Source organism: Phytophthora infestans, genomic scaffold (genome assembly GCF_000142945.1).
Source record: "Phytophthora infestans T30-4 supercont1.45 genomic scaffold, whole genome shotgun sequence".
NCBI lineage: Eukaryota > Oomycota > Peronosporomycetes > Peronosporales > Peronosporaceae > Phytophthora > Phytophthora infestans.
In genome coordinates, this window is record NW_003303714.1 from 1,139,361 (window position 1) to 1,152,177 (window position 12,817).

The window sequence follows — 12,817 nt, forward strand, 5'->3', positions numbered from 1 at the left end:
GCCTTTGGTTTGTGCTCAAGCGAAGAAGAAGTCAAGATCGGCACATACCTAATCGAAATTTCCCGGGACTTACAATTGTTTACCATACCTATTCGAGAATTCTTCGCTTACAGTCACTTATGAAATTGTGAATTTCGCATTACGGTCGTTCCTGTCTAACTGCATAGCATGGAAAATAATAGGTTACCAAGATTAGCTCGTCAATTATTTCTCGATGGCATCGGACGCAGATCAGCGCTTCACGGAGGAGTATTTCCTTCAGACCACAGCACCCAAGTGGACCAACGAGAGGCGTGAGCAGGTGAAGATCTTTCTGGACCACCACCGCGTCGTGGGCAAGTGCGTCGCGGTCGTAACGTCTGGAGGCACGACTGTCCCGCTCGAGCGCAACACTGTGCGCTTTCTGGACAATTTCTCCACGGGATCACGAGGCGCAGCTTCGGTCGAGTATCTACTGGAACTGGGCTACGCTGTCATCTATGTACATCGTCCGGGATCGGTTGCCCCCTTCGCCAGACACATACAGAGAGCCACCTCCTCGTCCTTGGACGTGGACTTCCTGCAGCACGTCGACACACGCAATAGTAACGAGCAGATCCAGCTGCTTATTGAAGACCCCACAGCCAAGAAGAACGTGGTGGATGCAGTCAATACACTACGCAACGTGCGTGCGACTAACACGCTGCTTACGCTGCCGTTCACGTCTGTAGACGACTATTTCTTCATGCTACGGATGGTGGCAACCTGTGTGGCTCCCTGGAAGGAACGTGCAATGTTCCTTTTAGCAGCTGCCGTGAGTGACTTTTACATCCCTCAACAGGACTTGGCAGTACACAAGATCCAGTCACGAGCAGGTCCATTGGAACTGACGCTGCAACAGGTGCCAAAGATGCTCGGCGTGTTGCGTCACAACTGGGCGCCGCAGTCTTTTGTGGTGTCGTTCAAGCTGGAAACAGACTGGGATATACTCCGCAAGAAGGCCAAGCAGGCGATCGCCAAGTACGCGATGCACTTGGTGATTGCCAACGAGCTGCACTCTCGTTTCGACGAGGTGTTGCTGATTACGGACCAGGACGAGCGCTGCATTACTCGACCAAAAGAAGAAGCTGACATCGAATTTGGCTTGATGGAAGCGGTCGCTCGTACGCACTACCATTACATCGCGTCGCAGGACGTGTATGTGCCGGATGAAATCGGCCACCGCGTCTCACGTAGCATCATCTCCAGCTCTCGAGTGTGGAGGAAGTTGCCTCCATCCATGCAAAGCTTGCTGTCCGTAATGGACGAACACAAGGAGGAACTCTTAGGCGTTGTGGTCGGTGGGTTGCTGTCTGTAATGCTCAGCATGCTACAGAACAAGCTACGTCGCTCACACTAGAAGATAGAAAATCCTAGAATTTAGATAAGATAGCATTCCAGATTCTAGATTCTAAGTTGGACTGTAAAGCTGCTTTAAACCGTCTATTCACTCTGGTGCTGTCGCTTGAGATTCTCTAGAAATTCCTTCTTGGTCTCGTCCACAGTCATGCCACCACGACAGTTAGGCGAGGGTTTGACCTGCGCGTTCGCCTCCCATTGCTTGGGTGTCTTACTGAGGATACTGAGAGCGTGCACACCGTCGTCTAGTTCTTGTTGCAGCACGGCGTTGACCATGCGGTGGCGCTGGATCAGCGGCTTGCCGTCGAATTGGTCCGTGACCACCACCACCTTGAAGTGCGTCTCGGAGTTTTTGGGAACACTGTGCATGTGGCTCTCGTTGATCACGTCCAGGTGAGTGGGGGCGAAAGCTGCCAACAGTTTCTCATGAATACGACGCGCAATGGGACCGGAAGTGTCAGTCATGATGCGACGGAGCTGGAAAGAGGACGACGATGCACGTTAGACGCTGGCGACCTCCAGCGGACACTGCAACACCTCACCTGATGCGTCGAGGGGAACAACATTGCCAATTCGACTCTGATTGGCAGGCGACACGAGAATAAATTATCAAAACATCTTCTCAAGCAATTTAATTGGTAGAAATACAGACGTTATAACCAATCGTGACTATCGAAAAGTAGCACTAACTGCACTTTGTTCGCCACTAAACGTCACTGCTGCCACCGTAAGCCAACTCGACGACGTGGCTTCTTATTGAGATACTGAAGTCATCATCATGGTACGTGAAGGCTGAAGCTCCTGCGGCTCGAGGAGGCTTCTCTAACGGTATTTAGCGAGCAGATTGAGTCCGTCCTGCTTGTGAGTCGCCAGGGCAAGACGCGTCTAGCCAAATGGTACATGAACGCGTCGATCAAGGAGAAGACGCGCATGATCCGCGACATTACGTCGCTGGTGCTCTCTCGCCCTCACAAACAGTGCAATTTCATCGAATTTAAGGAAAAGAAGATCGTCTACAAGAGGTGCGTGGATATAGTTTATAGTAATGCGTAACGGAAGCTAGAGATTTAATTGTTATTGCTTTCAGATACGCGAGTTTGTACTTCATCGCGTGCATCTCCAAGGACGAGAACGAGCTCATCACGCTTGAAGCCATCCACCTGTTCGTCGAGGTGCTGGACCGCTACTTTGGCAATGTACGACTGTATTTAAATTGCTATGAGTGGAGTAACGACAACTGATAGGACACGTCAAATGCAGGTGTGCGAGCTGGATATCATTTTCAATTTCCACAAGGTACCACCAGCAATATTTTTTTAGAGATAATGTGGAATTTGTAAACAGATATTTATTTCGTTTTTTGCAGGCGTACTACATTCTGGACGAGCTCTTCATTGGTGGTTATCAACAAGAGTCGAGCAAGAAGGAGATCTTGCGCATCTGCACGCAACAAGAAGACTATATGGACGAGTCCAAGGAGGAAGGATTCACGCGTCCTCGCACGGGTACCCGCTAGTCGATTCGACCTAGTGTCTCGGCGACTTTAAAGTAACAGCCAACTGCTTTACATCAATCCAATGTTTTTTTTCTTGTCCTAAAAAGGCCCTAGCAAATTAAATTCGGAAGAAATAACTGCAATTACCACAAGTACTACAGAAGCAACGTTTGAGTTATCGTCTCCACTTTAATCGTTTACGCCTGCGGACTACTCAGTTTCCCAATCATTTCTAAACCCTAGCAGCCTAAGCAGGTAGTAAAGCCCGAAAACGCTTCCAAGTCCACCAACAAAACTAAAGAGGAGAACAAGTACTCCTTCATTCGGAGACATCGTTTCCTGTTGACCCCTCGACAAGTGCTTTTCGACCTGTCGGACAGCTTTCAGCGAGGGAGATGTCTGCATCGATTTGACGAAGTTGGGGTCTTTGCTTAGACTCTTGACTTGTTTCATCAGCTCCGGGTTTTCCTTGATACTTTTGATCCCTTTCTGAATAGCGGGGTCGTTGGCCAGACAATCCGCCTGCTTTATAAAGCTAGGATTCTCCCTTAAGTTCGGCAAATTCTTCGGGTTCCTCTTGAGCAAACTCTTCAATTTGCCGAGATTAAAAAGCGCCCTCTCTTCATTGTCTTGGTGGGGGCCTCGGCCATCAGGATTGGCTGAATCTGCAAAGCGTTCCCGAGTTTCGTTAGACTTGAATCCGTTTGGGAGGCCATGCCCGTATCAGTACGTTCGGCGCAAATATTGCCAAAGTAAGCGAAGAAGCTGAGTAGAGTCAGGAACAAGAACGAACGTACGCCCATATTGCTTGTTGACGTTGGTACTGCGAAATGTGCAATAAGCCCAGCACCGATAGAAACACAGCATTGTTTAGTGCCGCGCACAAAGCATGAAAACACAGGAACTATAAAAAAGCAGTTTATTCAGATTGGGGGATGTTGCCACGTCAACCAGTTTTCAAACTAACAACGAAGTCGCGAACTGCGCAAGGAACCTCGTTAATTTGAGCTGGCTAGCATACTACAAATAGCATAACGTGAGCTGCAAGTGAGCAGACTTCAAATAGCATAACGCTAGTTCAAATTCGTAATATGCTAACACTTATTATTTCTCGAAGTAAAAATTAAAGTAGATCACATAAATCGATGTAATGTGCTTTTCTACCAAAATTCCCTCCGATTGACGGCCCTACGCTCTGTCAGTAAAGCTTAGGCAGTAACATAAAATGGGAAGCGCTCCAAAGTACTTAACTTTCAGTGAGGCACAACGCTTTCTTCAAGCCTAGCAATTGCCGTTTAACAGTATGATACTAAGAACTTAAGGAAGCTCAACAGCCTAAGATTATTTTCTTTTTTTATGTTCGATGCGAGGGCGAGCTCTGCGTCAATTCCATTTATGCTCTGCAAACCGTATTCCTTCTGTGAATCACAGAAGGAATACGGTTTGCAGAGCTGAAAATAGACTGTGATTAGCGACAGCCAAATTCTTGAACCTATCGCTAAACAAAAAACATACCTACGGTAAATTGATTAGGTTTACATGTAATATTGCACTTTGTATGTTGTCAGTAAACAAATAAACCACAATACCGGTAGTACAAAATTTAGAGTGCAATGGTGTTGAGGTTAGGGCCCGTCACAGGGACCGCCTCTCCATCGTGCTCTCTATAAACTAATAATGAAGAGACACGGTATTTTTGACTCTAATAAATAATGTACTAAAATGTCTGGAGCATTTTAGTTCTAGACTATGTTTCTGAATGCCGCATACTAATTTCTTGTTAGTAGCCCGCTACTTTCTTAAACATTAATCTTACTTCTTCATTTACCGAGTCCACCACAAGCTCTTATTCTTTTACCAAGTCCGACACAAGCGTTCTCCTCCTACACTCAAGACTTCCTCTCCACTATGGCCGCCTAGACCACTCTACTTTTGTCCTCACTCCATTCTGTGCTGCCCTAACAACTCTGCGCTAATCATCCCTCCAACAAATGGCAAGCTATTTGTTTTGTCATTAATGAGTGAGCGTCGGCAATCACATAAGGATACGGTACATTCCTGTTTCACCGGCTCTATCTATATTTGCCAGGCTTTTTGCGTGGGACCTACGAAGTAGGAAATAACGGCGAAAATTGGCCATTCGGACATTATTGTCTACAGCGATCCTTACAGAAGATCAGAGGCCTTACGTAGGCCTTGTCAGTGCTGGTAAAGTCCATGCATTTCGACCAATCGTTAAAAGTCCGCCCAGGTCGTTTTGACAGAAGGTGGACTGATTGTTTAATGATATGGCTTAAGTTATAATTAGTCAATTAAAAAGTAGATGCTATGAGTCTCAGTTTTATTAGCGAAGAAGAAGCCAACCGAGAAGCGTAGCATGGCCTGGACCTAAACGACTACCAATTGATAGTCCTAGTGTTGGTGAAGACTCTCGCGTATCTGATTGAACAATGCTAGAGCCCTTCTAAGGTGCTGCCACGGACGCAGAGGCGGGGGTGCTCTTCACCGTGAGTGCTACTGATAAGCTGCGGATTTCGCTATGGATTATTGCTTTGGAAGGGACGCTGTTGGAGCAAATGGTCGAGGCGTAGCTGGCGCTGTGTCCGAAACACGGAAGTGCTTCGTGCCATTTCGGATAAAGACAAATATGAACGCAGCGCACAGGTCGCCAGTCTCGCTGCGTGAGACTTGTGACGGCTAGTACACAGAGGGCGTCATGGCCGTGAACGTCGATAAAAGCTTCATTAGGTTGCAACCGGGCATCTTGCCGGAGAACGCTTTGCTTAGCTTCGTGAGCGCTGAAGGTAGCGATGGGTGCGCAGACGAAGTGCTCGGCGACCAGGTTGAGGATATGGAAGTGCGTGTTTTTCGTTGTGGTGTCACTGTAGCTATTATGAACCTGGAATCTATTGCGTCGGGTACGTTTTAAGCTGCCAGTTAAAACTATATTGATGTTTTAACTACGTTGCTACGGTGATTGCAAAACCAGGCTGAATTTCCGGTCGCTTCACAACGTGGATCTGTTAATGAGTACGTACACGAAGCGCGTTTGAGCAAGGGGGCGCAGTTCATACCTGCTACGTTAGTAAAATGGAATCGAGGACTACCGAGTTCCCTTAGTTATCCCGTACTATTTGTTATGACATTCAGGAGGGCTCAACCAATCAAGGGCCGAATGGGAAAGACCTCCGTACATCCTTAGTTATCGCATTCAGTCGTACGAACTGTCTTTCTGTCGGTGCATCTTACCATCGAGTGGCTTCTACTCAACGCTGCCGCCCAAAAGGGCGGCCACGACTTCCAGGAGGCCGAGGCCGTAAAATGAGGAAGAACCTTGTGTCATCCTTTAGTGCGGTGCACAAACTAGAGGTCCTAGACCATTAGGCAAGGGATGGGGGCATCAAGCGAAACAATCAGTAATTTCTATCCTAATCTTCCTCAGTCTAGAAATGACAACTGCATTCATTGTTGGCGCCGGACACGGCCGAAACTCAAAACGTTATGTGGCGAATGTGGCGGTGCCAACAAGAAAAAGTTACGACCGATAGGTGAGGACACGGTGCTGCCAAAATATAAGGAGCTTTGTTTGGTACGCTGGATAAATTATGTAAATGACATCGTGAGCGAAATCCTTATATCGGGGAGAATTTAGTTTGGACGATAATTTTGACGACATGTTCCGACCCGTTGCAGATATTAGTCTACAACAATAGAATTTTTTTATGATCACTTTGGATAGCTAAGGGAATTCGGTATATGAAGAGCTCGTGTAAATCTAGCGTAAACATACGATGTACAGCGAAGTTTTGAGACGGTTCTAAAAGCGTTCATTTAAGACTTTTAGCTTGAGATATAACAATGAAAAGCAGCATTTATATTTACTTTTTGTTAGAATTCTGTCAGCCCAGGTGCTAAAGCTTTGTCCTTCTCGTCGTCGCTTCACCCAAAAAGATCTTCCAGCGTTGCCTTTTGGCCACAATATCCTTGAAGAACTATGTCTTCTTGTGAAAAGCTTCTGTCCTTATGATGAGGAAAGACAACCTTGTTTGCATCTGCAATTTCTTCAAATTCATTGCTGGTCTCATCGTCCGAGTCATCGCTAGTCATTTGAGCTCCCGACGTGCTAGTTGCATTTCTCTCATGCACTAAGTACTCTGTCTCAATCTCGTCATCTTATAAAATCTCATCCAGATATTCGCTCCACATCGATTGCGTCGGGACACCGTCGAAATTATTGCCGGGATCTTCACCATCGCTATCCGCATTATCATTCACCAAATTTCGCTGCGGCGATGGTGTGAGTAGATTATTTGCTGCTCTACCAAATCTCCAATTAATATGCCTTTCTTTCGGAGATAGTAGAAGTTTCCTTTTTGGATCTGCAGCCTCCTCTCTTAGCTCGCGTTGTCAAACATACTTCGCTATAATTTCAAAATCAAAAGCTTTCAACGCGTTAAGGCGATTGCGCTTTGCAGTATAAATTGCACCGGGCTCACTAAATAGACGTTCGCAGGCTGTAGTATCTACTGCAATTGATAGCACTCGAATGGCCAGCTTTGGAAGAAGACTCTTGGGGTGTTCTGCAGCAACGCTTTCTCAAACCTCCTATGGCGACCCGAATAATTCACTTGGTTCTGTTCGGGTAAGCCGTTCCTTTATCCAAGATAGCATGTCACGTCTCAACTGGGATGTCCTCCGTTTTGAGCAGCCGACGATAGTAATGCACTGCAATCTTGCCCAATGCACCTATTTCAGACACGGCGGTGTCCGGCATTGTCCTCGCTGTCTCCGCATACAGAGGATGTAACGCAAAGCCCAACATAAACAAAGGCTGTTCACATTGTGCCAAACGAGCACTCAATTAAACTATTATGACGAACGAGATGTCACTGGAATCTATTTTGTATGTCCCGAAATGATAATACCACGTCACCCAGGCTGTTCTCGTCACGATGTAGTCGGTAGGACGCGTAGGCCAGCGGAGTGGTAGCTGCCTCTGCGTCTTTAAGCTCTTCCCAGAAAGATGAATCACCGAATAGTTGTAGCTGCTCCGGAAAATCATCGTAGCTCTTGTACCGGCGGTGCAGCATTTGAAGAGCCGACTGGACTCGCAGCAGGGGTGCAAAGCATCCATGCCATTTACTCGATGAAGCATTCAAAATTTTAACGGCAGTTGCAGCTTGAGCTGCGACGTCCTTTAATGTCGATCGCAGCACTGCCTTGACTAGGTTGTCAACATCGTGCGCGAAACAGAATAAGAAAACCATTTGGGGCCAGCGAAGTGCTAGTATACGCCGAGCTCGCGAGCATTGTCCTGCATTATCTGTAATTATAGCTCCGACGCGCCACTTCGCTTGCTGCGCTTGTTCAATAACTTGCTCGAGCTGTTTAACAATAGCTATTTCGCGGTGTTCATCACCAGCATGACGTAAAGCGTAGGTAAGCAACATGCCGGACAGCGAGAGCTGGTAGCCCAGCAAATGTTCTTTGCTGATATTTTGCCATACATCGGATAGAAGGTTGACCCAGCCCTCCGTTGAATCCATAATTGAGATCGTCGGTTTCGATTACTTTGCAGCGCTCGGCATGCTCTTTACAAACACGCTTGCCCAGCGTGCGGCGAGAGGGAATATTGTCGGACACTCCAGGGAAAAGTAGCTTTAACAGTCGTCGAGCTGAAGCTTTTTTCAATAAAACGATCAGGAAGATAATTATCCGCGTGCATTTCAATAATTGAGCATTCAATCTTCGTGGCTTCACTTTTTGAAAATTTCCGCCGTTGTTCCTTCATTGTTTTTGCTGACGGTGATCTTTTATGCTTGGGAGACGAGCGGTTTTCTAGGACCAGTGAGCGGTGAGCTCGGCATCGGGCTGTAGCCTAGGACTGGTGCGCACGGGTAAGGATCTGAATACAGTAGATTGCACTTTTGAGGCTGGCGTAACGCCAAACGATAGTGCAGAGCTCGCATCGCTCTCTACGCCAGAGGCCAAGGCTATAGCTACGACAGGCTGGCATGGCGACGCGGTTGGAAGTTGAGCAGCTTGATAATGAGCACACTTCGCGAGGTAGCTTGTGTAGCTACGCGATCGGCCCACTAAGACCTTTGGTGGGGTAGATGATAGGTCGCTGTTATAAGCCGCTCTGCAGAATCTGCATTCTCGATAGCCATAGCCTCCTCCAGCCTTGCCCAGCTCTGGAAGGAGCCTGAAGTGTCTTGTCTCATGGCCTGGTGGGCAACCTGTAGCAGGACCTGCCATGCCCCCTTCCCTTACGATACTTCTGAAAAGTGTGCGACTACAATCCCGGCCAATATGGCCTTGCCCGACTTTAACCGTATGGACTTAACCCACCGGCAAAATACGTTACGTCCTTTGATGGACCGGATTTTTAAGTCCCGGCTGTCAACACTGGCCTGTGGCTGTCAGAGACTAAATTTATTATCCTTGCTTCTAATCTTAGATCTTGCCCTACCCCATCCTTGTAAGGACCAGTCTTTCGAGGCCCGATTGGCCGAGGTTTGAGAGAGGCACAATACACAATGGTGTTCTTAGCGCGAGACCTCACTGTCTTCACAAAGTTCATTTGACTCTGTAGTGTTAGCACAGTACCGCAAAAGTCGTAACAATAGGTGCTACCCACAAAATGATTATATATTTTCATGGGTGCTGTTCATTACGACTTTTGCGGTAAGCTGGGGCTAATATCAGCGGGTCTACCCAGTGTCGCCAAGAAAAAGAAATAACAATTTAATATAAATAGCAGTTGTATTTAGCTTTCATGTAGATTGCCTTTGAGCTAAGCAAGAAAATAGACATGACGACCGCAACGAGACCCACCACCCCTATGCGTGAGCGGAGTTCCACTTGCTCTTGCTAAGTGGTGGACTGTATTGATTTATGTTACGCTTTAGCTGCTGCGCGAAATAAAGTGTTTTAGCTCGGCAGCAGGACTGACAATACATCAGCAACTTCAGATAGTCTCACAACTGCATGCTCAAGGCTCTCTCAATGGAACATGCCTAGTAGATACATTACCCACAGCGAAGACTGACGTACCAAGCCCGTCGGCTGTTCTAAGGGTGAATCTAGTTGACTATAGGTAAACACGATAGGTGCGCAGTGCGTTGCTAAGAGGTGTGTGCGAGCACAAGCCAGAACAATCTGTTTCTCCGTCTATCAGATCTTAATTTGCATTCAAGAGCTCACGTAGCCAACACACTCTAAAATGCTCAAATCAGCAACGCTGTGCACTTGTTGGCCTGTAAATCGTTAGCGACTCCACGAAGAAAGGCGACGAGAAGAGCTATCTCACATACTTCGTCACAGTATGTTCGGCTGACAAGAACAAGGGGGTAACAGAAGAAATCGTAACCAAAATATCAATAAATGCTGAATTCCATCGATAATGGCTCGAAAGGTTTCCTCAAATGGGCCTACAAAATTAAAAACTACTAAACACTTGTATTCTTATGCCACTATTTGGATATAATGACTTTATCATGAGACTATTGAGAGCGCGGGCTTCACTAAAAATGACATGCGCATGGACGAGAGGTTCACCCTCACAGGTCTCAATGTAGTTCTTCCCGTGGACTATAGCAAGAAACTATAAGTGGGAATATGGGAAATCCGTAAGCCCCGTAATGAGTCGTTGGCTGTATATTGCAAGCAGGTTCGCGAGCTAGTGCGCCTAGATCATACGCTCACCCATGAGCGAATATGCCCTCTGTCGACTCTACAGCGGTGGCTTACCCTACGAATGGCAAAACAAGAGTGATGCAAGTAGACAGGTGTACCCTTCGGTTGGTACTCTTGGTCTACTCTACGTACAAAAGAAACAAGGTGAACAGCATCTACATCGTAGCAAAGGTCCCGGAAAAACAAAAATGGCTCCAGCCAATGTCTTAATATTGGGCGTCGACCTAACAGCAGCAGCTATCGCCACATCAATATCAGCAACGCTATCGAGATGACAATCGTAGCTGTGGTAGCGGCGATCATAATGCACCCACTTCAGCCTGTCAAAACCGTCCTAGACCCTCAACAGGGCGACCACACCCAGCCCACATGAGTACTGTGCTCTTCGCCAGGGCCATCACCTAGTCGATCTCAGCAGGTGGAACAACGACGCAGCCCTTGACTACTCAGCAACAGCAACGTGAGCGTCCAACCTGTGCGGAGACACGCCAATTTGGACCTGGAAGCTTAAATGACGATAAAAACATGACTTTGGTTGAATAACACCATTAACCCCTTGGTTCCCGACGTCGTAAGCTACGACATGACACACTGATTATGTCGTAGCTTACGACATAGCGGAAACAACAATAGAAAATGGATCGGAAACAGAAATACAATACTTTAATCAAGTCATTTCAAAACAATAAAGTTCAACAGTTAAATGAGAAAAAAACGAGCCAGGGATCAGGGGCGATCGGAAACGATGGGATGCGCGGAAAAAAATATCCAGCCGCCACTCAGTGGCCCACATCCAGATACCACTCATTATCGATTTTGCCCGATGGCTGACATTCGCTCAGAGAACCGCACGAGAACGGACACCGTTGCTGTAATGACACGGAGCAATGACTTTGAACACGTTTAGAGGCAATTAAGACCAGTGAGGTGGGAGTACAAGCGGCTGAAGGGGATTCAGACAAAGAGAAAATACGTAAGTGCTGATGAATCATAAGTATTGGTTGGAGAGGAGGCTGTGGTTGCGCACGCGTTGGAAACCGGATTGCTGGACGAGGATGCGATTGTTTATTATGGTAATGGTGCCGACCAAGAAACTGTCGCCCCTGAAAAGACCACATCTGCCATCGACAGGACACCCGCTGCCGCACCCTCTGTCGTCGAGAAGACGTCATCTTCCGCTGCCTTCGATGCTGACACGACCGCTGCTACCGCCGACGAGACATCCGCTGCTTCCGTCACTAAGACGGCCGTTTCCGCCAAGAAGACAACCTCTGCCGCTGCCTCCGCTACTGACAAGACCGCTGCTTCCGCCGACGAGACTTCCGCTGCTTCCGCCACCAAGACGACTGTTGCCGCCGAGAATTCAGCTGCTAGTGTCAACGATACCCTTGCAGCCGCCGACGACTACGCCAATAACACGTTGGACACATTTGACGATGTATGTGCATCGCAGATTGATACGAGCGCCGTGCTGTTCCAGAGGACCATGTATGAGCTCTTTGGTACACCCAGTATCTGTAGCAGCTCTGACCCAGAGCTTTTCCAGTCAGCGGTTGCACGGGCGTTTGGGTTGTCAAACCTGCAGCTGCAGTCAGAAGTGTCTGGCGCGGAAAGCGACACTCGAACGGACACTGTACCCACTGCCCAACCGGACAGCGTACCTGCCGCTCGGCCTGCGAATGCTCAGGGCACCCGACCTGTAAATGTACCTGATACGCCTTCTACGCGTGGTCTACGCTCTCGGTGTTCGGTGAAGAAAGACGTGAACTTCATTTCAGTCGATGAGGACTTGAGCGAGTATGAGAGCTTTAACTCTGGCGAAAGTGACGCCGACATAAACGCCGACAATGATGACGATGGCTTCGATAATTGTGACGAACCGGAAGACGACGATGAGCTATCAGAAGACGACGCTGTTCCGATGGACGCAGCGTTCATCGAGTCGCTTCAAGTGGGGTGCAATGTCCTAAACAAGCAAGCAACCCAGCTGCATGAGGACGCGTTGCGAGCAATGCAGTGGACGCCAGTGTCGCACCAGTTTAAGGAGGGGGCGCACCCCTACCCCGATCTAAATATGGATGAGGCGCATCTGGTTGCTGAATTGCGTGGTCTTTGACACTCTCCGCTACTATCCGTCTTCTACTTTATGCTTAAGGCGCTGTGGGTAAAGATTGCTACAGAAACGAACCGGTATGACGCTCAGCAGGTCAACCGGCGGGCGGAGCGAATACATGCGAAGCAAAACGA

The 12,817-nt window shown here is 47.9% G+C and overlaps 2 protein-coding genes across 2 annotated transcripts; one reads left to right on the forward strand and one right to left on the reverse strand.

Annotated features, from left to right (window-relative positions):
• Positions 1–214: 214 nt before the first annotated feature.
• PITG_16385 (uncharacterized protein) lies at positions 215–1,378 on the forward strand (the record flags this gene model as incomplete). The annotated part of the gene is made up of 2 exons (XM_002897393.1): positions 215–1,204; positions 1,295–1,378. 2 exons carry the CDS (start codon positions 215–217, stop codon positions 1,376–1,378), a joined length of 1,074 nt encoding a protein of 357 aa, XP_002897439.1.
• Positions 1,379–1,404: 26 nt separating this feature from the next.
• Positions 1,405–1,945, reverse strand: PITG_16386 (BolA-like protein; the record flags this gene model as incomplete). The annotated part of the gene is made up of 2 exons (XM_002897394.1): positions 1,405–1,854; positions 1,920–1,945. One exon carries the CDS (start codon positions 1,840–1,842, stop codon positions 1,462–1,464), a length of 381 nt encoding a protein of 126 aa, XP_002897440.1.
• Between the last annotated feature and the right edge of the window lie 10,872 nt (positions 1,946–12,817).